The following is a 27,302-nucleotide window of genomic DNA, read 5'->3' as shown; positions in this document are numbered from 1 at the left end:
TTTTTCTGTAAAGTCATTAGAATGGACATTCTGGGTATGGGAATGGGAACTGGATGTGGGCCAGGTACTGTTTAGCCTTGGTCAGATTCTCATTCTTTAAGTCAAACTCCATTTGTGCTCTTTGCTCATATAATGAGGAGGAGGAAACATTCTACCATTTCCTCCTCCCTGTTTTGTGTGTCTCTCCAAGCTTTAGGGACCTGCAATATATTTGCCATAACTTACCAGCTTCACACACTCCATTTCTACTCACCAGCCCTGCTGCTTTTCCTTTCTCCTACACTCCAGATTTCCTTTGAATTTCCACTCTGTTCCCTACTGCTCACACAACGATATGTAGGTGGCATTGCCTAAAGCCAGTTGATGTAATCTCACAACTTCTTTGATGTCCCTTCTATAGCTTAAAAATCAATGCAAATTTTATATTCTACTAAATATGTTTGTCTCGTGCATATAATCTCTTAAATTACTTTCCAGCTAATCTCACCTCCCCCTTCCATCCTTAAGGAGAACTGACACTCCAGGAAAATGTGCCAAGTTTGCCTGGAAGCCCGATCTTTCCCTTTACCACAACTTCAAACATCCACGGGAGACAGAAGGATCAGTTTAAGAAGTGAGACTCTTCACCATTGGCATTCAAAAATGGTACATTTATGGTTTCGATTCTTCTCAAAAGACCCTGAAAATTCATGATGTATAGAATTCTTTAATTTTGCTGGAGCTTGAATTAGACTTAGAAGCATGAGTTTCTAGGCTAGAGGATGGAAGAAAATCCCATAGACAGGAAGGGAGCCCGGCCAGCATCTGCATCTTGACTTTCTTACTCTGTAGTTGTCTCAGCTCTTGGGTAAGGGACATTCAAAAATGTCAAGAGCCTACTATATGTCCTCATAACCTTATCTCTGGCTCACACATATAAAAACATACCTCTCAGCTAAGCCCTGAGGCTTATACCCCAAAGCTATCATTAGATTCATGCCACTCCCCTATGTTAAACCTACAATGACTTCCCATGGCACTGAGAATAAAATCCAAACTCTTTACCATGGTCTACAAGCTGCTGTGTGATCTGGCCCCTGCTTACCTCTCTGATCTCATTGCTTGGCATTCTCTCCTCTGCTCACCAAACATTAGCCACCTTTGGCTCCCTGATGTTCTCCCAACAGGCTGAGATGCTCCCACGTGCCTGGCTTCGCAGTGGCTGCTGCCCCTCTGCCCGTGGCGTCCCTCCCTCACTTCCATCGGGGCTCTCCTAAATGCACCTCCTCAGAGGCACTTCCCTGACCACCTTCTCAGAAAAAGTCATCCCTGGCACTCTTCGGCCTCTCATTCTGCTTTCTTTTGTATAGCACTTACATCACTGTCTGGCTTCATATCAGGTATTTAATATTTGTTTGTTTGTTGTTTGCCTCCTTGATTTAGCATGCAAGCATCATGGAGACAAGAATCTTGTCTCTGCTATAGAGATATTCAGAGAGCATTTGTTATAACAGAACAGAAGCTATGTGAATCCCCCACTTCAGTCCAGATCAAACTGCCATGCTCCTGAAGGCTCACATGCCAACCGCAACACAAGGACAACAGATGGAGAACCAACCTGAAGCATTGAAGCAGTACGTGTCATACTGGGAGGTGTTGGATGTGAGGATGTACACCCCTGTGTTGTTTGCTGCACAAATGGAGTTGGGGTGGATCCGGGGGATCACCACGTGCCCTTCTATGAACCCGTACCTGCAAAAGAAAAACAAGAGGTTATCTACCTGCAAGACTGTGATGGAAATTTCATCACATCCTGTCAAGTAACATTTAATGCAATGCAACACTTCATTCAATCCACCCCTAGGGATAGTAGAGATTTCAACAACTGAGAGATGAGAAATCCAAGAATAACAGCAGAGAGAGTGTGAAAGAGATCAACAAGGCTGACAGAAACAAAGTGATTTTATTTACAGACCTATGAAGAGCTTTTTTTAAACAAACAAACAAACAAAAAACAATAAAATAAAGAAGGGTCGTGAAAGAAAAAAATTAGTAACAAATAAAATTTGTGGCCAGCAGTGTGGTATGGGTTTGAACAAGCAGAAGGAAGCCAGGTTATGATGTGAGATTTACTCTGGCTCTCAGTTACCTTCCTATCTTTTGGAAAATACATAAAATGACTGGCTCCCATAAGATAGGAAGAAGTGGTTCTTCATTTCAGCCCACAAATTTCAGAGCTGCCTTGTTTCCCAAACCCACTCTTCCTTACTGGCCTCACCTTTTCCTGCAAGTCCCTCACTCCACGCTCCATTATTCTAAGCATGAAGCCTTGTTCATATGCAAGCATGCAGCACATTTACCTCCTAAGCACCTCAGGCATAACTCTTGCCAGTGAAAATAAATTGACCATCCTTAAAATGGGAGTAATAGCAATTAAGTAAGTAGATAGCAATGGCTCATTTAGCTTAGGAACTTTCCAGAAGCAGCTCGGCCAGAGAGACACTGGGCCCCTCTTTCCCACCAAGGTGTTTCTGGGAGTATGTTCCACCTGGAGTCCCTTCAGATACAACATACACAGCCCAGCCTCAGTGGTGCACAGCATCCTGGTGACTACATACTTCCTTATCACACACTTTCCCCCCAAATATAAAACGCTTCAGAAAATGAGATATGGGCTGAGAAAGTATCATCTGCAGGGGAGGCCTGGTGGCATTGCGAGGGCAGAGAGGGAGAAGCTAAATCCAGCAGGTTTTTGAAAATGCATTGCTGGCTAAAAAGTGCACCATGTAGATCCTTTTCATCTTTCCTGCCAGGGGCAACAGTACAGAGTACATCGCCCTGGAAGACCCATGGGCATGTCCGTGAGCTTGACGTTTCTAAACACACAGAACTCTTTATGTCTCTGTTGCAACTGTAGCTCGCATGACTAATTCCTCATCTGAACAGACAGACTGGTTTCCCAAAGTCTCTTTAGCTTGGTGGGGGGAGGGGGCACAGTTAAATGTTAATAAGTTTCCATATATCTGAGAGTTGCTACTAATAGGGTGGGGCAGACAAAAGAGGCTAGCTGCGAAGGTTTCACCCTAGCCTGTGCAACTCTGCCATCTGTCCTCCAGCAGATACCTGATTCATAGCTACCTGAGTGAAATTACGCAAATGATGTTGCAACACTTAATACCAGGATGGGTGGAAAGATAAATTTCTTTGGCACAGTTTTTCCTTTTTGTTTTTTCTAAATAATACTCCTCGGTGAACCCACTCTCACCCACCCCCACCCCACCACATCGTGTCAAGTATATCTAATACATTTCCTTTGTAAGTTATTACTGAGTTTTTGCCTCATCATGTCAGTTTTACATGTCATACAATAAGTGAGTTGGGGATATTAAAATTTATATGTGTGTATATGGCATGAGTAAGTTACTGTTCACAGGGAGGGAAGAATTTATTCAGCAAATCCCTGAAGCATACTTCCCTCCTCTTTTGCTTTTAGTCCCTTGGGAGGGCTTGGTCATTAAAATCGTGTCCTGGGGTCAGACTAAGTAGGACCAGAATCCTGACTCCTCCACGGGTGAGTTGTGTGGCCCTGGGTGAGCTGCAGAACTTCTCTTGGTCTCATTTGCTTCATCCATAAAGTGGGGTCACACTATAGACCCATAGTACAGTTGAAGGATTAAGTGAGGTGATGTGGCCAAGGGGACAGCAGGGCTCCCAGCATCTAAGGGCTTGATGATTGGCCAGAGGCAGTGATAAGAGCTCACTGGTTCTCAGCAGATGAGAACATCTCTCTATGTTGCAAGTATGCCTTGTCTGTATTTCATAATCAAAATTCAGCTTACTGAGTCCACTTTCTTAGGCTGGTGGCCTAGTCAAGGCCATATTTAAATGATTAGCCTTAGGGATAAAATAAATGGATTTCCTCATTGGCCTTTCTCCACCGCAGCCTATCGTCAGCTTCACTAGCTACCAGAGCTATCTCCCTTTCTCTGCTTCTTTTATATTCTCCCAGAGCTAGCTCTGAACACATACAGAGGGCTGCGTACATCTGCCCTTTGTGTTAGATCGATGCTGGTCCACAGAACTTTCTTCAATGATGGAAATGTTCTATAATCTGTGTTGTTCAGTACAGCAGCCACTGGCCAATTGTGACAAACTGAGCACTTGAAATGCAGCTACTGTAAGTGAAGAACTAAAGTTTTAATTTTATTAATTTTAGTTATTTTAAGTGTAAATCGCCATATGTGGCTAGTGGCTACCATACTAGACAATGCAATTTTATTTATTTTTTATTTTTTAAAATTTCTTATTGAAATTCACTGAGTGTACATATTCAAAGGATACAAAGTTATATTTCAATACATGGATACGATGTGTGATCATCTATTCAGGGTAATTAGCATATTCATCATTGCAAAACTTAATCATTTCTTAGTGTTGTATATATTTGCTCTCTTATAGCTGTTTGGTAGCATGCAGTAAATCATTGTTAATTATAGATTTCTGGGCCGATTGTACACCAATAGGACTTATTATTCCTATCTAGCTATAATTTTGTGTCCATTAGCCAGCCTCTCACTATCTCCCCCCCTTCCTGCCTTTAATAACCACAGTGCTTCTTTCTCCTTTTAATAGTCCAACTTGTTATTATTTATTTATTGTTTATTTTGGTTTTGTTCTCTTTTTTAGCTCTCACATATAAGGGAGAATATGCAGTATTTCTCTTTCTGTGCCTGGCTTATTTCACTTGACATAATTTTCTCCAAGTTCATCTATGTTACTGCAAATGGCAGAATTTCATTCTTCTTTAGGGCTGAGTAGTATTCCATTGTAAATATGTACCACATTTTAATTATCCAGTCGTCTGATGATGGACATTTAGGTTGGTTCCATATCTTGGCTATTGGAAATAGAGCTGTGATAAACATAGGGGTGCAGGTGTCCCTTCAACATGATGCTTTCCATTCCCTTGGGTATACACCCCGTAGTGGAATTGCTGGGTCTTGCAGTAGTTCTATCCATGGTTGTTTGAGAAACCTCCATATTGTTTTCCATCATGGCTGTACTAATTTACAATCCCATCAAAAATGTAGAAGGGTTCCCCTTTCTCCACATCCTCACCAGCATTTGTTATTTTCAGACAACGCAATTTTAGACAAGAGATTTTCCTTTTCCCTTTCGGCAAGAGTCTCAGCCACCACTTAAAATGTGGGTGCATGCCTCTGTGACCAACAATGAGTGACAGATGCATCTAAACTACATTTAATGTTTTCCATAAACAGTTCTGCAGCTTGACTTTTCAAAAGCAGTCTGTGTATGGATTTGTTTCTCTTCAAAGAGAAAGGGGAACCAGTCACCTAAGGATATTGCAAAAACACAGAGGGGTAGCTGCAGGCTGAGGTGGAAACTTCAGAGCAGTTATGATTACCCAGACCTCTTCTAGTGAAAATAAACCAAACCAAAACTCTTCATTGTGGTTGTTACTGCTTGCTGTTCATGTGCACCACTGGCCAGAGAGCCATCAGAAATTCAAAAACTAAGGCTCTTCCCCGTTGTGATTATCATGAAGCAAAGAGGTTTGAGGAAAGCTTTACGGAGCACTGAGATATTTGATAGGAGCCCTGTTGGGGATCCTAATAGTAATATATCTTAAAATAGTATATCTTAATAACTTTCATGCCATTTTATTTACTTTCTCAAACTAGAGCAACACAGATGCGAAACAAAAGAGTGAGAGTTGTTTGAAAAATCTGCTTTGAGCCAAGTCTGCAGGGCCAAGTCTCTACCAGCCACATATTTATTTTAAACACTGTTATTTGGTTTGCATTTTCTTGTGGTTCCGACAATGATATTGCAGCTTCTTCAAAGCCAGGAAAGCACTGTGGAAGCATGTTTGGCAAGAGGATTCCAACTGATATGACCCTTAATGGCTTCTTCTGGGCTCCCCCTCTGTGATTCACAAAGGTGTCTTTAGTTGACTTTAAATTCCAGTTGTCACACAGATTCCAGATTGACTTGGCCAAATTAATAGGTGCGGCCAACTCTTTAGGCAATAAACTATTCATCTTATGTTTCTTTCTTCCCCTTTTATTGTTTTTTCTTTGGTGTGTTTGGTTTTTTGAGGTGGTAAGATACAGTTTCTGTTTCTCATTTGCATTTTTATGTATTTTGTTCTTGTGTGTTCATGGAAGTAGTTCTCATTTTTTGGATTACTCCAGATGGAGTACTCCCTTGAGGATTTCTTGTAGGGCTGGTCATGTGGTGGTGAACAGTCCTATTTTTGTTTGCCAGGGAGGAGCCCTCCAGTTCTAAGCCCCGCCCCCTGGGCCCAGGCCACCAACTCTCCCCAGTGGGCGGTGCTGGTCTCTTACCTGCAGGTCTCAAACCCATGTTTCAGGGCTACCTCCATCTGCTCCATCGTGGGCAGGGTGCTATTGAAAGCCTTGCAGAGGTCAGGTGCCTCCGTCCGAGAGATGCTGTAGCGACCATTTTTCTCCACATGGAATACACCTGCGTAGCGGCAGGTTATATTCAGATCTATGAAATGAAACAGAAATGTTAGATTCTTTTGTATAAATAATTTGAGAACTGTAAGAAATTTGTTTTAGGGTAGACTCAGTAAAAAAGCAAATAAACTTCTCTACTGGCCAGAGCCTTCAAAATTCACTCCAGCATTCCAATGCACCATTACATTGAGCTCAAATCTGAGATAAGACGTGGAAAAGTAGCATCACTCTTACATTCTTTCCACTGGAAATGTGTTGTTGCACTAAAACAAAGTTTTGAAAAAGCATATGATTTATTTCTGATTATTGAAGTAATACAAACACATGAAAAACTTACAAAATGCAGGGAGGTAATAAAGGAAAACAATTCCACCACATTTTGCTGTATGTTCTTCCAGTTTGTTTACTGAATACACACACACACACATGATATAAAATGCTTGCATAGTTGAAACAATAAATATACAGTTCTAGATTTGGGAGTCTTCCATTTAATCTTGTATTATGAGCATAAGCATTTTCCCACAATCAAATGGTGTCACTCTGTGGCTTACAACCTCCAATGGCTTCTAGATGCACCCAGAATAAATTTTCTTCTCATGGCCAAGACCAACATGATCTGGCTCCTGTCTCCCTCTCTGCCTTCAAAGTAGATTACAGTGCTCTAAGCACAAAGCTTTCCTTCAATTCCCTCAGACACTGAGCTCCTTCCCAACTTACAACATTTATATCTGCCTTCCCCTCTGTCTGGAATGTTCCATCCTCAGACAGTCACATGGGTGGTTCATTCTGTCACTCAGAATTTCAACTCCACATCACCTCCTCCTAGAGTCCTTTCCTGAACACCCTTATCCAACACCTAGCTTCTGCTTCATCTCACCTGGCTTTTGTGTCTTCACACCTTTTTTGAAAAATCTATTTGTGCATTTGGTTATTGTCTGTCCCATTCCTGCAAGGAAAGCTCTGAGAAAGTAAGGGCCTTTTCCTTGTTTGCTGCTGTATCTCTAACACCAACAGTGCCTGACAGACAGTAGATGCTCAACAAGTATTTGTCAAATAAATGAATGATGCATTGAAATCTCCTTGAAAACACACTTTTAATGTATTGACAGATCTAAGAGCTGCTGCTTGCTCCCAAGAGTTAGTGGCATTGAAAATGAAGCCCAACTGCTAAAAACTGGGTAGAATTACTTAATACAAGGCCTTTTGTGCATTTTGCAGACATTAATCTGAACTCTTGAGAGGGATCTGGAAATCACCGTGTCCTACCTGATCTTGTGTAACAATCTCAAAAGACTTCAAAGACCTTAATTAAAAACTCATTATTCTTCTGGGATTATATTATTCTGTTTTGTACTTGAGTAAACTCCACGCAGAAAGGTTAAGCCACTGAAACTGTCCTGGTGAAGCTTGATTCCTCTCGAGCACTTCCTTGGGCCTCAATGACAGTACCTCTCGAAGGAGATGTCGACATTTTCCTGGGCTCACCACATGGCCCAGCTGCCAAGCCAAGTACCACTTTATTAGGAGCCACATCTGGAATCAGAGCACTGGCTCTAATCCAGACTCCATCTCTCTCCCTTGGGCAGATTCAAAGGAGGCTGGTAGGATTATACTTATTAACCAATGAGAAAATTGAGGCTCAGAGAAGTGAGCTGCCCAAGGAGTGAGAATTTCTGTCTAGAGCCTATCATCTCCTTTCTAAATCCCAGTTTCTTTGTTCTACATTTCTGAGCTGACAGCAGTGGGAATGGAGACCCATTACTGCAGTGTCCCTGGGCACCCAGCACCTTTGGGGTTCTTATTGCATCATCTTCACCAGAACCCAGAGAGGTGAATTTTATGTATGTGTGTATTATTTATAGGTGAGGAAACTGAAGCTCAGAAAACTTAGAAGAATTCCCAAAGTCACCCAGCTAGTGAGGGGCAGAGACGGAAATCCATCTCAGGTCTCTTTAACACCAAAACCCATGATGTGAACTACTTTGCTCTGTGCCCAAGGATCCTTTCACATCATTACAGCAGGTGAAGAAAAAAGGAGAGGCACACCTAAACAATGGTTAAGTAGACAAAGATAGGATTACTATTACTGAATTGTACAGGCAAAAACTGCATTCTCCTTTCTGAACGGGAAGCAGGTTCCAACTATTAGAAAACAGTATCTGACAAATGCAAAATCAGGTAAGAGAACTGTTAAATTCTGTAGTATCCTCCTTGATTCTGAGAACAATAAAAGCAGAAACAAGAAGTGGAGCTTGAAAAGACATAAACCAATGACAATTATTTTTCTTTTGTTTGTTTCACTAGCACGTGGGTGCTTAAAAAAAAATCAGGACCGTGTTTCTGTGCAGTTAATTTGGGGGGAGTCTACATGCAACACTTGACTGATGAGGTGATGAGAGCACAGAAGAGGAAATGCACAAGGCCCTTTTGCAATTCTGTTTGCTTTTACTGACATTTTCAGCTTTGGCCTCGGTTGGCCAATCTCATAAAGGGAAACCGTCACTCTGAGTGACAGCCCTTCCAGGGGCTCTCCTTGTCCAGCATACAAAGGAGGAGCTTCTTGGAGGTAAGGCCAAAAGGGGAGACTCAGTGAGATGCCAAGAGAGGAAAACTACCTGTCTGCTCCTGGGCCAGGTGGCTGCTTCCAGGTCAAAAATAAAGTCTGAGGCATGGACGGTGGTTTGGAGCTGAATGGCAGTTTCTTTCTTATCACAATCAATTCCAACTTGCCACCTGACATACAGAATATGCAAATGCAAAAGAAACCAATTCAGGCTGAGATTTTTCAGTAAAATCCCTTGAGTTTCATGTGCAGAGGCCAACATAACTTTGTAGACAATACATGGGGGCACTGTATATGTCTGTATGTGTGATTGCAAGTGAGTACGTGTTTGTGGTCAGCCAAGGCAGGATGAAACAGATAAACTCAACTTTCAGCCTTTCTCGACTTGGAGGCTTAAACAGGGTGTGGCATATTGTAGGTATCTTGCAAAGGGCCGCTTTGAAGAAATTCTATGCAAAGTGAAAACTCCACAGTTTACATTGATCTTAATCCATGAAAAAGGTCCAAATCCTAACTCTGATGGCATCTAGCCATTTAGAAATTTTAAAGATGGAGCCCAATACTACATTTCAGGTCAACTATCCTATGAATTTTCACAGTCCCTCTCCTCTGGTCCCTCTTACCATAAAGGGAACCCAAGCTTTCAGGGCTCTGTATCATTTCAGCCCTGATAATTTATGAAGACATTCCAATAGGCTTCTTTGACACTTATGCAAACCCAACTTATTAATTGCCGGTTTTAGTTAATAATACTAACAGCAGTAATAGTAGCTAAAAAATATTAGTTAGTAATACTAACAGCTGTAATAGTAGCTAATACTTATCGTGCATTTATTATATATATGCCAGGCACTCTTCTAAGCACTTTACAAGTATTAATTCATTTTATCCTTAAGACAATCCTATGAGGCAAGTTAAATTATTATTCACACTTTCCAGATATAGAAACTAAAGCACATAGAATGGAAGAAATGAAGAATTATGCCCAGCTTCACGGAGGTAGTAATGGTAAAGCCAAGATTCAAACCCAATCTGGGCACCAAGAGCCCATTGGCTTATCCACAAGTCTACTACTACTAACCCCAATTTCGGTAAATTTCTATGACCTTTCAACCCCCCCAGGCATAGCTGACAATATTCCCAAGATGTAAGTAGAATTAAAATAAGGTTGAGGCGTGAGTAGCCATGGACCCTGGCACATCGCTGGGCGGGGGCCAGTGTCTGGCAATGCTGCAAACCACTGCCGATGGGCAGGACTCCCAAGATGTCTGTGTGTCTCTCCTGAGAAACACACACCTCTGTGACGATGGATCCACTTTGATTGAAGAGGCTAATATTAAATGGCCAATTGCATTCCTCAAACAAGCTTTTCCAACTGGAAAAGAATCAAGAACGTTTTCCATTGAGCCCTCTGGTCCCCAATAAATCTCTGTATCATGTAACTGTCCCAAGTCCCTCCCTCTGAGAGATGGAATGGGCCCAACGGAAAATACTGACTGTTTGTTGAGGCCACTTCCAAATTCAGAGACAGCCTCCCCGAGGAAGGAAGGCCAGCAGGCCTTTAGGGTGCTCGTTGCCATAAGGCCGTGGGCAGGACAGAGGGGACAAGGACCCAGCGTCCAGGGACCTTGTCTGCACACATGGAGAGACAAGTGCTCCAAGAAAGTTTCTTTGTTCTATAAAGCTAGTCTTGGGGCTGGCCCCGTGGCTCACTCGGGAGAGTGTGGCGCTGGGAGCACAGCAATGCTGGGAGTGCCAAGGCCGTGGGTTCGGATCCTATATAGGGATGACCGGTGCGCTCACTGGTTGAGTGCGGTGCGGGCGACACCAAGCCAAGGGTTGCGATCCCCTTACCGGTCCCAAAAAAAAAAAAAAAAAAAGCTAGTCTCTAGCACCAAACTCATATGAAAGTTGGTAACTCAGCCTGGTTTGGACCTGACCAGTGCTGGTTCAAATCCCACCCCTGCCACTTGCTCCAGGTTACACAGCTAGTTAGTTACTTAACCTCTCTGACACTCAGCCTTCTCCTTAATAGAATGACTATACCACTCCATCAGGATTTATGGGACTATTAAATGAGATAAGATGTGTCAAATCTTATCTCACTTGATAAGATATGGTGTTTGATACTTCATAATGAGAGCCAAGCATTATTGCATACTTATTACATGCCTTACATATTTCAGCTGATTTAATTCTCATAAAAATTACATGAGGGCTAGCGTGTTAGCTCAGTTGGTTAGAGTGCAGTGTTATATATAACACAAAGGTCAAGTGTTCAGATGCCTATACTGGCCAGATGCAAAAAAAAAAAAACCCAAACTATTTGAGGTAGGCACTATCATCAAACCCATTTTAGAGATGAGGAAACTGAGGCACAAAGCCATGAAGTAACTTGCCCAAAGTCATTCAAGTGGAGAGCCAGGGGTCTAACCTCTGTACTATGCTGCCTGCCATACAGGCTGCTGGTTAAATTCATTCTCACTTAGATAAACCATAGCTAACCCAGAACATCATTAATCTTATCGACAGTTTGCCCTAAGCCTCAGAATAAGAAAAATAGACCTCTCTAATAAAATCACCCCAACGCCTTTCAAAACTTTGCCTAGATCATAGGGCCTGCCTGAAAAGAATAGCTTCTTGATCCTCCCCAGTCATTTCCCAAATTGTAGAAAATCACAATAGACTGCTGGGAGCAGAGCACTGTGTAATTTTCACCCAAGGTGCCATTATCTATCTTCCCAAACTTTCTTGAGAGGTGAGTAGGGTGGATCACACAGCAGGCTAGCGATGGAGCTGGGTGACAAGAGGTTTTCAACCTAGAATCCAGGAGCTGCTCTTCAAAGGGTCTGTGAACCTGTGAGGTTGCATGTGAAACTGTGTGTGTGCACGTGTGTGTGTGCATGTGTGCACATGTGCAGGTGTTTTGGTGGGGCAGTGTCCTTGGATTTCACTAGGTTTCTCAAAGAAGTCTGTGACACAACTAGGTGAAGAATTACAAGAAATTATTATCTCCAAGGTCTCTTCAGTAATCAGAAATTCCACCATTCAGGGCTGGCCAGTTAGCTCAGTTGGTTACAGTGTGGTGCTACAACACCAAGGTCCAGGGTTAGATACCTGTACCGGCCAGCTGACAAAAAAAAAAAAAAGAGAGAGAGAGAGAGAAAGAAAGAAAAGAAAAGAAATTCCAGCATTCTGGAAGTTTGGAACTTCCCTGTGGACTTCATGAGAGCTGGAATTGTGTCTCTCTACCCCACCACTGTATCCCAGTATCTAGTACAGCTGCACATGGTGGGCAAATGTTGAACAAATGAATGAATGCAAAAATGAATGAACAAATAAATGAATGTTCTCTTTCTGGCCTACCTACAGGACAACCAGACTTACAAGATGCAAAACAGGTCATCAGTCAGGTCCCCTCCCCACATCATATCTGAAGAATCGCCTGCTGGGCTTTGTTAAGAATCCCCTACTGGACTCGTAAAATGTCTTTGACCCGAAGCTTTGCTTCTGTGAACATTTGCTGTTTTCCCTGGAAGCAAATATTTCAGAGAAGATCTTCCCATTTTGTAACTGGCTTTATTCTTTTGAACTCTCAAGCTGTCATCACAGCGATGGGCACAGCCTGTTCACAAGACCCCAGGGCCATTTCTGAGGCCAGATCTTCTGAGAGAGGATGGCACACACACTGTATTCCATATGAAGACCACCAGAAGACAAACTACAATCACGCTGTGGCCACAGAGAGAGGACTGTCAGTTCTACAAACCAGACTTCCCCAAATGGTCCAGAATAAATTAATTTGTTCTGTAACATGAGCCACCCAGATGTGCCTGGTCCCTGTCTGTCATCTCCTCAGAAGGGAAGAGGCAGAATTAGTTTTTTTTCCTACTGACTTGGTCCCAGAGGAGGCTATGTGTATGGAGAAGTTGCTTTATCTTGCAGATGGGAACAAGGCGGGTGACCTGTTTGATTCCCACGGCTCGCTTACCACAGGCTGTGATAATAGTGAGCAGTTACTGAGCATCTCTTCTGGCTTCAAGGTTTTCAACATTTTACAACTAATACTTCATTGAATTCTCACAACAATCCTATGTGGTAAGCACTTTTATTAGCCCCATCTTACATGTGACATAATTGATTCATTGAGAAGACGTAAGTAATTGAGGTGGTCACGGGTGAACCCAGGTTTCAGACTGGGCAGTCTGGCTGACCCCCTCACAGTGTTAACGTGTAGTTTATGCACAGGATGGATACTAAAACTGCAGGAGACCCACTTACTCTCCATACGGTTTTTAAAGTATGGAGAGGCAGTCATTAAAATTCAGCTCTAAAGAGAAGAATTTGAGCTTATTGAATATTATTTGAAGATCAGAGGTCCCCTGATACCGGACCACAGGCCTTATAATGGCCCCTGCTGCCACCCAGGCCCTTTGCCCAAGGGCTTGCCAAGGCTTCAGTGGAAAACATCTCACTAATGGATCTCCCACCATGTCCCCTCAGTCAGAGAACACTCTGAATTCTCGATGTTCACTGGCTTTCCCAAGCTGTGCGTTGGCTACCTAGCTCTCTCTGATTGGTCTTCTCCTGATACCCTTGGGAATTTAGAGAATCCAACCCTAGCTATAGCACTCTTCCAGACCTTTATAGCCTCAATGTTCTGGCCACCATCTGGTAGAGCTAATGAGGAGAGGACCTTGGGACTCAGGGTTGGCCCAAGGCCAGGTTGCCACACCATAGGCTGTCCTTGTGACATTTTGATATGTCTACTGGCAAATCCAAAGAGCTAAACAGACCAAGCTAAGACCCCAGGTTGATGCAGCTGGAGCAAGGCACTTAGACTAGTTGCATCCCCATTGACTGAGATCCTGGGAGTCAGCCACATGCAAACTTCTTGGGCAAAGGCAGCCAAAAGCATTGGTGAGCTCTCCAAATTTTTCATATAGAAGTGTTTATAATTAAAAAGCCAGGATTCTATTTCTGTCCTCTGATTCGCTGAGCTCATGTCCAAAACAGATTATGCAATTCATAAACCTAACTGAGCTGATTCTAATCAGAAATAGGGAGGGGACAGGCCAATTTTGGGTTTTATTTTATTCATTTATTTTTAAGCATTATTGCTAATTGGATCATCCATGTTTAAAGCCACGAGGGACAACAGAAAGCTTCTAACCAAATTCTCTTGTGACACAAGAGAAAATAAAATCGCAAAGGACTGATCTCCCAGCCAGTTCGTGAGAAAAGCAGAACCTCATGGGTCTGTAACTGCAGATTCCTGACTCTCAGTTCAGTGCTCTTACTACCGAATGGTCTTTTATGAGAGGTCTGAGCAAGCTGTTCTCAATAAAGCCGCAACCCACTGTCTTAACAGGACATGAAGAAATCTTCCTGCTCTTCATTTGTTTGATGTCTTCAAAGCCCATTTCCATTTAGAAGTTTCCATCTGGAAGCCCTTCTAGCTATTATAGCCCCTGTTACCACCCAGGCCCGCCCATCCCGGCAGCCCTCCCCTTACCCCCACATCACTCACCCCCATCTCCTGATGCCCATGTGATAGGCACCCAGTGAAAGGGAGTATTGTTCAGCATCCACTTCTGAATGAGGCCAAAATCACACTTGGTGGCCGAATCGCCTTTGGCTGCCCAGTGCAGACCATGAGTCTTGAGTGACTCAGTCTCTCTTGGAATTACCCCGGAGGCAGCTGAGCATTTAATGAGCAAGGAAAACAGTCATACCCAATCATACCCAGAGAACTTCCTCCAGAATGTGTTCTGGGTTGCTTTCAACTGAGCTATTCATCTCTTGGCACTTAGAAAGGAAATGTACCCCAACTTCTTGGCGCCTGGATGGACCCCCTGACCTCTCAGCCTCTTGTCTGTGGAGCAGGGAGCCTGTCGTGGCAGCCAACACTGAACCGACAGGAGCTCATCACAGCCACTCTATTGGAGAAGAATCCAAAGGGTTCTCTCAGCTGTTTCTCTGCCCCTTCAGCCAAGGCCCCCAAACAACCAACCAATGTACAGTGTAGAGAGCTCTTGGGTTGTTCTCAGAGATTGAGGAGAGGTCCTGTCCCTTCCTCCTTTCATGATGGGGATTTGGGGAGAGAGAAGGTATGGAGAATCTGTTTAGACCCCCCACTCCTAGTCCTGGGTTCAACCAAGTCTTTCTGGCAAAGGAGAGTGTGTGCCCCAGAACTGTTGCTTCTCTGCCCAAGAACTCAGTAAGGCCAAACGGTCTTTGGTGAGCGAGTCTCCAGGGAGAGAAACCACAGTGTGTACACCTGTGTGTTGCCATGACGATCAGGAAATTCTCTGGCCTCAAAACCTTTGTTTTCTTCTTTTCTGGATCTTATTGATTTAGCAGATTGACTAGCACAAACTCAGGATGTGGTAAATACAGTCAAAAAGCATCTCAGGGGCCCACACAGGGTTTTTCCTGTTATAAGTAGGAACAAAGATGGCTGCACTTTGTTTTGTAATTACATTCATCTTCTGGGTAGTTACAATTACTGTTACATCACCTAATTTGTGTACACTTTCTGCCCAGGTCTGTAGCTGGCACTTTGAGAAACTGGTTAACTTTAGTTTGTGGGAAGTACCTTTTGAGAGTTGAGGTGGGCTGAGAAACTGTTATTCACAGGTAATATTGGTATTTCAGGGGTGATGAATGGGTCACTGACATGCTGATGAGTGAGAGGCCCCCGTCTGGGAGTAGGATGCACTGGTTCTAGACTAAATCCTGTTAATTATAAACTATGTGACCTTGAATAATTCACTGTAGCGTTCTATCTTCAGGATACAGCCTAGCCTTCCTACCTCCCAGGATGAAATAAGAAGTTAGGAAATCCTTCAAGCTTGTGGGGTAAAAGGGGAAGGTTGATATGCATACCTGAGAAAGTATTAAAATCTCAGAAAGCTTCTCAAAAATCCCATATGAATTATGACACATTTGGGCTCCACTCTCAGCAGAACAGAATGGATCAGCATTCTGTTACAGCAGCCTTTGACAATCTTGCTATGTAGGAGTTTCCTTCACCAATTATGAAGCACTTCCACACCCCAAGGTAGCCCTGTGAGACCCAGAGGGTAAGTACTACAGACCCGTTTTACAGACGAAGGAATTGAGGAACAAAAGATTCAGAGACTCAAAGTCTTATGAAATGTTTGATAAACCCAGACCTCAACTCAAATTTTCCAAGTCTACTGATTTTCCCCATTACCCCATGGTACTGCCCTTTCAATTTGGGTTTTCCACAGGCAAAGGCGACCAGTGGTAGTAGCACTCAGAGAGGAGAGTGATGGTTTTTAGACTCTTCTTCCCCTCCTCACCGTGATGTCTTGTCAGACCATGATATTTAAGACAGCTGAAAGTAGAACGGTCCCAGTGGGAGTTGGAGTGAGGATGCAAGGGCACAGGCAGAGCCTCAATCCACCAGCTGTTCATTCTTGTCCAGCACCCACCCCACCCCACCAGTGGTCCTGGCCCCCTCCACAATGCCCTAGGAGGCTTGGTGGACAGTGTGGAAAACACTGTGGTAGGACCCAATCAAAGCAATGATAACCACTCTTTAGTAAGTCCTTCAATGTCCCAGGAGGGCAAGTGATGGCTGTGAAAATAGAGAATCAGAGTGTTAGTTAACAAAGATTGCAGCCCCAGTGAAATGCACTACGTAAAAATGCTTTCTAAGTGATACATGATTAGTGTTGTTATTTTTTGTATTTTCCCCCTCTCTATCAAGAATAAAAGTACCCTGCAACTTAAAGTTCTTCATAAAGATTGTCCCCAGTTCACCCTGCAGAGAGGAGATAGCAAAGTCAGAAATTCCAATCCTATTCTACAAGGACTGGGACTGGGTACACAGTGGACTCAACAAGATTTACAAAATCAGAAACTGAAGTGAAGATTGCTGTCCTTCAAGGCAGAGCCATCCAGATGCAGAGGAGCAAAATGCCACCACCAACTCCCACAGAGCCCAGCTTAAATGCTCTTTCCTCTTGCCCACCTTTTCAGCATCTTCTCAAGTGAGAAGGAAAAGATTCTGGAATATATGGAGCTGCTATTCTGTGTCCGATATTAGTCTACGTGCCTTAACAGATGTTATACCATGTGATTCTCAGAGCAGCTTGAGAGGTCAAATGATCACCCCCATTTTGCAGATGAAATAAGTGAGGCTGAGTGGATAGCCAACCCCACATTCTACTACGAATGTGGCAAGAGCCAGGAGTCTAACCTTTGGACAACAACTGGTGTCTGACACGGAGTTAGCCAGGACTCAGTTTACCAAAACCACACCTCTCTGACATGCAGATTCTCATACTGGGGGCTTGAAATGCAAGTGCATTGTGGGGTAAAGTGTGTGGTTACGATACTCAGGGTCCAACAGCTCCTACTGCTGAGCCCCTGGCTGGGCCTCCGGATAATATTAACACTAATAAAACACCTACTATGTGGTGGGCTCTGTGCCAGGTGCTTCACACAGACCAGCTCACTCAAACCGCACAATAGTCATATGAAATAAGTACTATTATTGTCATCAAACCTTTACACAAATAGGAAAGCTGAGGCTGAGAGAGGTCCAAGGTTGCACCATTAGGGGGTCAGACAGACTGATCCTTTCTTTCTTAGCCACCACATGCAAATGCCTCCTTCTCTGATGCACCTTAACTTCAGGAAGTTCTAGGTGAGAAGCAGAACCATGCCTCTTCCCAGATCATTTGAACCCCACTAGGTTAATATTTGCTAATGCCATGCAAATAGAGCTGGTGGATGGAAGCTGATTACCACTTTCTCCTCCTAGGAGGTAGCTAACAGACCAAAAGAGAATTTCCTGGAAAAATTATCCCTGGACTGGGACTTAAGGGGCCTGTGCCTAAACTGGGCTGACCTTCTGCCTGGACATCTATTATTCCCTTAACAGATGGTATCTGGTTCAGATACTCCATAGACTAATGGTTTTTTACCCCTTCCCCCCACATCACCACTTCGATTCATAGTGGGGATAACCAGACACATTTCAGTGGGCACTAGGTGCCTCGTAATCCCCAGTGGCCTCTTTCCCTGTCATCCGGAAAAGCTTATCAGAATGTAAGTGAGTGAGTGTGCATGCTTTTCTAGGAACAACCATGAGTATGCTACAGTTTATGAGAAAAGTCAGTCATTCATAAACCCTGGTGCTTGGTTGCCAGTAGCCCTTTCCCTATAATTCACCTTTCAACCAATACTGACTTATAGATGGACTGAGATAGAACAAGATTCATGCCTTTAAGTTAGCCTTTTCCTTTCAAACTCAACAGCAGCAAAGTGACGTAGCTGCAAAACTATTTATTTACGACAATAAAACACTGCACATTACTAAGTAGAGTTCTAGATTTCCACTGACTCCAAATTCAGAGGGCTCATGAATTGCAAGGCCACATTTTAACAACTCAGTCTCTCTTTTTATTCTCTCTCTCTTTTACTCTCAAGTGCTAAAGTGAACATGGGTGTGTGTGTGTGTGCGTGTGTGTGTATGCTTTCCAGAGGTGGGGTCTCCGTCCCAGTCCCAGAACCCTACTTGCTATTCGTTCTTCAGATGCTTTTGAGAGCGATACAACATTTCTAAGCAGAAGCCCAACAGAGGGATAGACTGAATTGTGGGGATATTTTTAAGAACTAGGCCAAAAGATTTTCAGGATTAGTACAGTTCTAATCACCCTGTGAACTATTAGCTTGTAATTCACACCTCTTCCTATGCTTTCAGTCTGTGAAATCTCATCTGTAACAACAGATGCCAGCCTCAAAGGCCAAGCTCCAGAGAAGTCATTTCTGACAAGTCACAGGGTTTGGACCGAAATCTTTACCACTTCATGCTCAGCTGGAGTGGGCCAAACACAACTTCCTGATTTTAAGGAGCATGGCCCAGTCAGAGATCCAGAGGCTTGGAAACAGAGAAGTTACAAATGACTCTTCTATGAAGTTTTCAAAGAAAATATGGTCTTGATTTTCCTTCAAACAGACGACCACTGAACATGACAAGCATCCATACCTGATGGAAGCCCATTCTTTCATCACAGACATTGGAGAGGAGCTCAGAAACAACAGGTGAGGATAAGTGGACCTCTTCTATGAAATCTGTGCCTCCCAAAGCACCATTGGTCCCTAAGGCATGGCGCAAGGTGTCGATTAATAGCACCTTCTATAATATGTGGATAAAGGTGCCAGATGTGATCCTAGGTGCTGGGGAGACAGACAAGATCCCTGCCCTAAAGGAGCTGACCTTCCAATGTGAGGAGACAGTGTGCAAGTAAACCATTAACACATGAGTCAGGTAATTTCAGGTACCGATAGAGCTCTACAGAAACTAAAAGAGCATATTAGAATAGAGAATGACAGGGGCTGCTTTGACAGGTGGCCAGTGTGACCTGATGCCCACTTTTCTACAAACTTATGGGCATATGTTATTGATTATGGGGCTTTTGGTTGGATCAGATAACTGGCAAAAAGGAATAAACTACACCCCCTTCGACTCCCGCCCCCAAAGATTAAATCAGATTTAGAATTCATCTTTGCCTTCCAGTGTCCATAAGAAGTCCCTAGAATTTGTGCTTAATGGGTTAGACTTGGAAGGCAAAGGCTACAGCAAGTGAGTGACCTGGCTTTGAGGACAAGAGTTCCATTTAAGTCATAAACAGGGTACAGAGTTGGTAACTGGGACTGCATCTGCCCCTTCTGGGTCTTGGGTGGAAATTCAAGGGAAACCAAACAGAGAGCTGCAGGGCAGTCCAGCAGAGTGCAAGTGTGATGTGGCCACTCCCAAGCCCTCAGGGCCCCAAAACTCTCCTGCCCCCCACCCCCTGGACATCTACGCCATCCATTACTTCACAGATACTGGTAACTAGTTACTGCAAGGGTTTACCTCCATGGTAATGTGAGATGACAGCGGCCACGCTCATAGTCCTTCATAGCAGAAAGACTTGAGTCCAAGTCCCAGCTTGAGCTCTTGTGGGATGTTCTGTGTGCCATGTTTTCTGAACCTTTAAGCCTCAGTTTCTTCATTGGGAAATTGAAAGTCAAGCCTTCCTCATGGGATGCTTTTAAGGATTAAATGAGGAAATGCACCTAAAGCACTTATCAAAGGACCTGACTCTTAGTAAAGTGCCTGGTATTTGATAGATACTAGCCAATCACCTTAAAGATTAAAGTGTGCTCAAGGCAGCTTAGACGTCAAGTGCCTCTTGCTTTAACTTAATGCTTGATTAACTGTTTAGCCACTCACTATATACTCGGTCACAGCCACTGAAGACCTCCAGACCTCTATTTAATTAACAGCCAGGAGCCTGCTTATCTAGACATGTAGGCTCTTACTGTAGATAATATGTGTTCTCTCTTGATAAATAGATAGATGATAGGATAGATAGGATAGATTTGGGAGAGAGATCGGTAGCTGGATGACAAATGATAGATGATGGGGTAGGATAGGATAGATTAGAAAGAGTCTACCTATCAAACATGATTCTAGGAAGAAGCCTGCCTCAAATGGTACTAATTGATGTAATCAAAGTGGGTTCCATTGGGACCATGCCTTATTCATCCCTACATCTCTACAGTGTCTGACATACAGCTGGTGCTCAATAAATGTTTCTTTAGTTTAGTGGGAAAAGCATTAGGTTGAATGTCAGTGACCTAGAGTTTAGTCCCAGGCTTCTTCCCCGTAAGCTGTGAGTACCTGGAGAGCTCACTTCATCTCCCTCGGCCTCCTTTTCTTTATTAAACAAGGAAGGAGTTGGATCAAGCCCCAGCCATCCCAGCCCTCTGCCTCTAGAAGTTTACATTTCTTTCTCACTCACTCTCTAACACTCCAGAAACCCGAGTGACTCCCTCCTGCCTGCAGAGTAGTGGCATTTCACTGTGGTGCCAAGGCGGCTATGGTGCAATGAATGTGTCAGGCAGGGTGGACTGGCCAGTAAAAAGAAACAATAGACTAAACAAGAAAGAGAGTGTAACCAGCATCCTGCTCTCAGATTACACCAAATAGATGCCTTTCAGTACACAGAGACTACAACTTGCCCCATAGAAGCTAAAGGGAAAGAGTGGTTTCAATTAAGAGACACGCAGCAGACTTGCTGATTTCCTTAGAGAGACTCCTCCTAAATCACTGCAAACAGCCCCAGCGCTCCTTGCAGTGAATTTCAGCATCGTGGGCCAATTCAAACCATTCTTCAGTCCTGAGACAATCCTCGCCTGAGGAGCTTCTGAGCAGCCCCCACCTGAACAGTGGGGAGTCCGGACACACCCCCGACTGACTCCCTGATCTTTGGTGGTCTTGGAGGCCCCACTGCCCTTGGGAAGAGTCGGGAGAGGGAAGTTCCCACCCGCTCCTTTCCTGAAGATGTCTCCCAACAGTTCTGAATTGTCTCGAGCCCCTTAATTCTTAAGAAGCCAGAAAAATCCAAATTCTTAGGAAAAGAAGAAGGCTTGAATTTTCAATGCTTCCAATTCTGGAGATGGAAGAACAGGATAAACCCCATAAAGCTGAATAGGAACTTGAGGTGTAGTGTGTAAAGAGAGAGGCGGCTATGAGTTGAATTCCAGCTCCATCACATGAGCTGAGCCACCTTAGGCAAGTGACTTCCCTTTATGAGCCTCAGTTTCTCAGCCCGCAAGGTGGCTCTGATGAAATTCAGTCATTCGCTTATTTTGTAGATATTCGCTGCCTACCTCAAACAGAAGTGGATGGGAGTTAGGTAATAAGTATATGTAAAGCACCAACACAGAGACTGGACCACAGTCTATTTATGCACGAGCATAGAGACTGGACATAGCTAGTTATTAAATGTCAATCTTTTCCTTCTTCCACAGGAAGCTAAAACCTTGGATGACTGGCCTCTGCTCTCCCTGATACTGAGGGGACTCAGGTTTTAATTCACAGCGTGTTTACAACATGAACAAATCGTTCGTGCTTTAATAATCTGTTCAACGACAGTCCGATGCCACACTCTCATGAAATTAAAAGCAAGGTGAGGGCCCGAGACAAATGCAAACACTCCTATTAAAAAGTGAAAAGCCTTACTCACTTCAGAGGTGTGGCCGGGAGTGGCCAGATCTCCCTTTCCTAAGAGGAGAGCAGAACTAAGCAGTTAAAGGTAATTAAAGCTATTTGGGGGGATGAGAGAATTGAACACCCCAACGACTGACTGGTGGGTGGGCACTTTATACACTCAGAAGCTAGCTCCCCATCTGCAACCAAGAAATTCCAAGCTTGGGCTTCTGGGGAGGAAGTGGGCTCTGAAAAACTCCAAAATTTCCAGAATGAGAAGGAAGCTACTGTGTTAAACTGTCTCTGTGGGCCCTTCTGTCCTCTGAGGCCAGGGAACAGCACTGTACAGAAACACTTCCATCTGAGAGGGAGGAAAACTCCATCTCTTCCTCCAGCCCCAACACCAATGCCAGGACAGAGGGCAGGAGAAGCGGGTCCTGCTGAGACAAGCAGCCTGGGAGACTGACTGTAATTGTGCAAGTAAAGACAGGACCCAGAGTGCGTTCCCTTGATCGCTTTCACCAGCTCCAGCAATAAGCAAGGTTCCCGGAACATCCCATGCTGCCTCATCCGCTCAGCCCTGAGTCCTTCCAGTAAGCACACACGTGGCGTCAGCCCTCTGCTGTGCCCTCCTCGCCAAATTAAATGAGATTTCATTAGCTAATGTTTTGCCCAGAAATGGAATGAAACTCTTCCAAAGGCTGCTGGAAGCATTTCTCAAGTGTGGCAGGAACACAGTGAGGGCTTAATGGTGAAGGAAGAGGTCACAGGTCTAATCATAACAATGATCATAAATAACTTACAGTTGAGTGCTTCCTCTATGCCAGTCATTCTATCAAGGGCTTCAGGTACAAGATCACATCAGTCCTTACACAATCCTAAGCTGTAGGTATTAAAACTCTATTTTTTTAAAAAAAGTAAATTGCTTATATCCATATACTTAGTGAGTGGCAGGACTTAAAACCCAGCTCTAACTCCAAGACACACATTGATTTCTGAGCACCCAGAACCCCAGACTCAAATCCCCGTCATGCATCTGTGATAGCTCCAAGACCCAACTATGTGGGTTGGAGTAAACATTCTCAATTCTAGCCTTTAGAAGAAAATGGGAAACCTGGCTTTGAGAGTATTCCCTGCCAGCCTATTTGAAGAGAGTCCAGGGGGTCTGGAAAGCTCATCTGGTAAAGAAACCAAATGAATTTTCCAAAGTTTTTAACAATGTAAACAATGCAAAATACAAAAGTGGCTGTTGACTTTAGATTTCTAAACAATATAAAGAACAGGAAGCTCAAACAGATAATAGGGCTCTTTCCTATACCATGAGAAACAGTCCCAAAGGAAGCCTGGGGATTATCTGATGATACTTGTATTAAAGGAGAGGGAACTTCCCCAAACAAGTCCCAGAAGGGAGCCACAAGGAGTCCCTCCCTCTGCCCCCAGCAAAAAGGAGTCTGGAGTATCCAAGGTTTGCTTCCCCAAACCTTGCCCCAGCTGCCCCATCTCTAAAAGGAAAATACCTCCCTGCTGTTTCTCAAATCCATCTTGAGTGGTCCGATGTTGCATATATTCAGCTTCCCCAGTGGTGCACTTGCAGGAAATCAGGAAAGAGACTGTTTCTTAAATGATGTCAGCTAAGGAAGGGGGTGAGGGAATTGGGGTGGCACACAGTCACAAAGAGAAAGGACAGAGTGAGAGAAGATGTGGCCTCTTGCCGACCCTCTTTCATTTTTTAAGCACTTGTCTTTATTCCAATAGAAACAGATAATAGATAGGTGACAGATAGATATAAGTAGATATAGATAGATGACAGATATAAATAGAGACAGGTAATAGATAGAAGACAGACAGAGAGACAGTGAGATAGATCGATAGGCACAGTTTTTAAAAAGTTGAATTTGGAACTCACAGTCTGGAATCCACCGTGGGAAGCCACAATCCCACTAAAACCACCCCAACACTGAAGTGGATACAGGTCTTCAGAAAAGAGACTCCCATGGGCCGGCCCGGTGGCGCACTGCTACAGTGCACCGCTTGGGAGCGCGGCGGCGCTCCCACCGAGGGTTCGGATCCCACATACAGACCGGCCGCTCACTGGCTGAGTGAGGTGCGGGCACAACACCGAGGGTTGTGATCCCGTTGCCGGTCCCGGTCTGGTACGGGTGCGACACTGAGGGTTGCGATCCGTTGCCGGTCACGAAAAAAGACAAAAAGGAAAAAAAAAAAAAAAGAAAAGAGACTCCCAGGACCAACCTCAGTCATTCAACAGGTTTCATTCAGTGCCTCTATGTGTTGGGCGCTGTGCTAAGCACCGGGATCAAGGCATTGAATAAGGCAGATAAAGTCACTATCCCAATGGAGGTTATGGTTCAATGGGGAAGACAGACATTAAACAAGTCAACAACACAGCATGATAAAGTTATAACAGAAATGTGAGATGCTGTGGGAGGCAAGAGTTTAGTCTAAAGGGAAGCCTTTCCTCTCCAAGGCCTTTGCTGTTCCCAAAGTGAGCCTCCCTGAGAAGATGCCGCTTCATCTGAGAACTGAAGGATCGATTAAGAACCAGCCAGCCAGTCTAACGATGTACAAGGCTCACAGTCAGGAGATTCACCCTCAAAATAAAGCATAAATCATTTTGGTTTAATAGAATCCATTTTCTCTCGCTCTTCCATCATTAGATACTAAAAACAATCGGCCTCCTTCCTTTGTGAGAAATAATCACATCCTTGAGGTCCATCTTTAAATATCCCTGGATGCCATCATTATAAATTCTTTAATTATAAAGGTGATTAAAGAAAGAAATGAAAACAAATAAACAAATAAAAAACCCCGAAGGCTTCCTCTATGATGTTAGATTCTTGGGCTAATGGCATGGAATCAGGGGACTGGCCCAGAAAACCCTCCTGTTCATCTTTGGTTTTATTAAAAAGTTGAGATGTTGAACCCTTGAGCTTTGGACTCAACAAAACTATTAGAAAGGCCTTTTCCTGCCTATGAAAGAATAATTATTAGTAAAAATTCAGCAGTCAATTCCAGACTCCTTGAAACAAATCAGGTCCATTGAGAGCCAATATAGTGTGATACATGGACATCCGCTCTGGGGGTAGAAAACTAAGGTTCAAATAATAAATTGGCACTAATTATCTATGACCTTGACTTTTAGTGACCTTGACAAAGTCATCAAACTTCCCTCCCGTACAGGAGGAAATAATCCTAACCACGAAGTTAATGTGAGGGCTGGATTAGATAATGGAGCTAAAAACACTTTGCACACATTAAAACACTCTAGGAGTAGAGCAGAAAAGGGAAGCTGGTCATTTCCTTTGGGTGTCATCAGGGCATCGTAAGTCTTTTTTAATGGATCACTACAGAGCAGTGGTCTTCATGCATGGTGCAGCTCCAACAGCACTGAGATGGGCTGCACGTAATGAGTTTCTAATAATAAAGTGCTCAAGTGTGGAAAAGACTATTTCTTGTAAATTATAACAGAATTAAGGTTATTCCCTAATATAATTCCCTTTTGTGAGGGAGAGGAAAGGATAAAGTTGTAGCTATTATACCTGAGTGTAAGCCACAGACCATCTAAGCCTCAAACTGTTGTGTGTCCCCTGTGTGAACTCTACCCATGAGGTGTGTCTTCTCAAAAGGTTAAGGGCGTGGCTCAGGAACACAAGGGCTTGGCTTTGCCTTTTTTTCTGTAGCCCCGCTAGAGTCTCAAGCCACAACTCTACCAGGTGGACAGACACCCTTTGGGACTTCTGGAAGAGCCATTCCTGCATATTAAGAAGTGATGTTTGTGAGTGAGCATTCCTTCCTCTGCTGCTGGATATAGATTGTTTTCAGAGGATGTCTGGAAACATCAGAGCCAGTTTCAGAACATGAGCAGGGATCAACTGCAGGAAGACGCTGGCAGTGGCAGAGTGAAAAGTTGGGGGAAAAAACCTGGGCACTAGTATAATTAAATAGGGGGCACTATTAGTTGTTTACTTCTGTCTTCCATGAAAGAGGACACTGTGCTTCTCTTATTTAAAGTTGTATCCCCAGTGCTTAGCAGAGCAGAGCACATATTGGTGTTCAATTAGTTTGTGTGGAGTGAACAGTTGAGTCACTTGAAAACCATTGATTGTTGACTCCACTTGTAGAATCGTGCAGAGAGGCTGGGCAAAGCCAGGGCTGGTTGCTCTGGGCCTTCTGGTTTCTAAATGTTCATTAAGTCAAAAGGATCAAGACAAATACCAAATACTCACAGGCAAGACAGTGCATGGCGAACGAGAACCAAGGGCAAACACCTGCACCATTTCCCATTGTGCCTCTAAAAAACCAGGACCCTTGGCCTTACTCTCTTTTTGCACTCCAAGTCTTCTTGTCCTGACCAGTCCACTGTCCTTTTATTTAGTGTCCTCTTCTCCATTGTCTCAAAGGGGAAATGGAAAGGGTGCTGGACAAATCAGAAGACCAGGGTTTTGCTACTAACTAGTTGTGTGACCTTAGGCAAGTCATTTGCAGTACTTGAAGCTTCCTTCCCTTATCTGTCCAATAAAACAAGTGGGCTACTTAATTCCTAACATGCTTTTCCATTCTGACATGCCATCATCTTTGGCTTTTTGTCACTAGCCTGTGATAACTTCCCACTTTATGTCTTTTCTCTCTTTCTCCTCTTTGGAGCCATACTTTGGTGGTCCTGCATGGGCCCAGCTCAGGCTGCACCTTCTAAGCCAACCCATCTGCCTTAGCAAAGCATCTGATAACCACCCCACTCCTGTCCCTAGCACTTTTATTGACTTACTCCAGCAAGGGCATTAAGACCCCTCTTGGACCCAGTCCCCTGCCAGCTGACTGCATTTGCATGCCTCAGGAAACGGCACAACCAAAGAGGCCTGACCAATACTGGGCCCTCCTAGATAAGGAGGGGATGGCAGCTCCGAGGAGACTGGTAAGCATTCCGAAGAATACAGTTTCAATGATTGGGGTCACCAGCAACAGGAGACACAGATAAAGGTGAAAGTTACCTCAGGCAATAATAGGACCTTGTAATTTTACATCACGTGCTTCTGCCTACCAGCACAAAACACTTTCGCACCAGCAAGCAAAGGTGGAGAGGTCTAGGGGAGGCAGAGGGATTACTATCACCTGGTGGTTCACATAGTATATTGAAGTAGTAGACAGATAAAGCCAATAGCCCAAGGTCAAACAATTAGGCTTTCACAGGGTGGGAATTAGAGCAGAGTGTCCTAATCTTACC

General features: G+C 43.9%; 1 protein-coding gene across 2 annotated transcripts in view; it reads right to left on the bottom strand.

Annotated features, from left to right (window-relative positions):
- Nucleotides 1–27,302, bottom strand: part of CD44 (CD44 molecule (Indian blood group)) — an 85,434-nt gene that overhangs the window by 45,663 nt on the left and 12,469 nt on the right. For both annotated transcript variants that reach the window (XM_008571824.1, XM_008571825.1), the window contains exons 2-3: nucleotides 6,348–6,513; nucleotides 1,598–1,731 (exon numbers count right to left, since the gene is read on the bottom strand). In XM_008571824.1, the coding sequence (XP_008570046.1) occupies nucleotides 1,598–1,731; nucleotides 6,348–6,513 (300 nt within the window). The remainder of the gene's footprint in view (nucleotides 1–1,597; nucleotides 1,732–6,347; nucleotides 6,514–27,302) is intronic.

This window comes from Galeopterus variegatus, unplaced genomic scaffold, assembly GCF_000696425.1.
Source record: "Galeopterus variegatus unplaced genomic scaffold, G_variegatus-3.0.2 Scaffold725, whole genome shotgun sequence".
In the NCBI taxonomy this organism is placed as follows: Eukaryota; Metazoa; Chordata; class Mammalia; order Dermoptera; family Cynocephalidae; genus Galeopterus; species Galeopterus variegatus.
The sequence above is the reverse complement of the archived record's forward strand: the minus strand, read 5'-3'. Positions and strand labels throughout refer to the sequence as shown.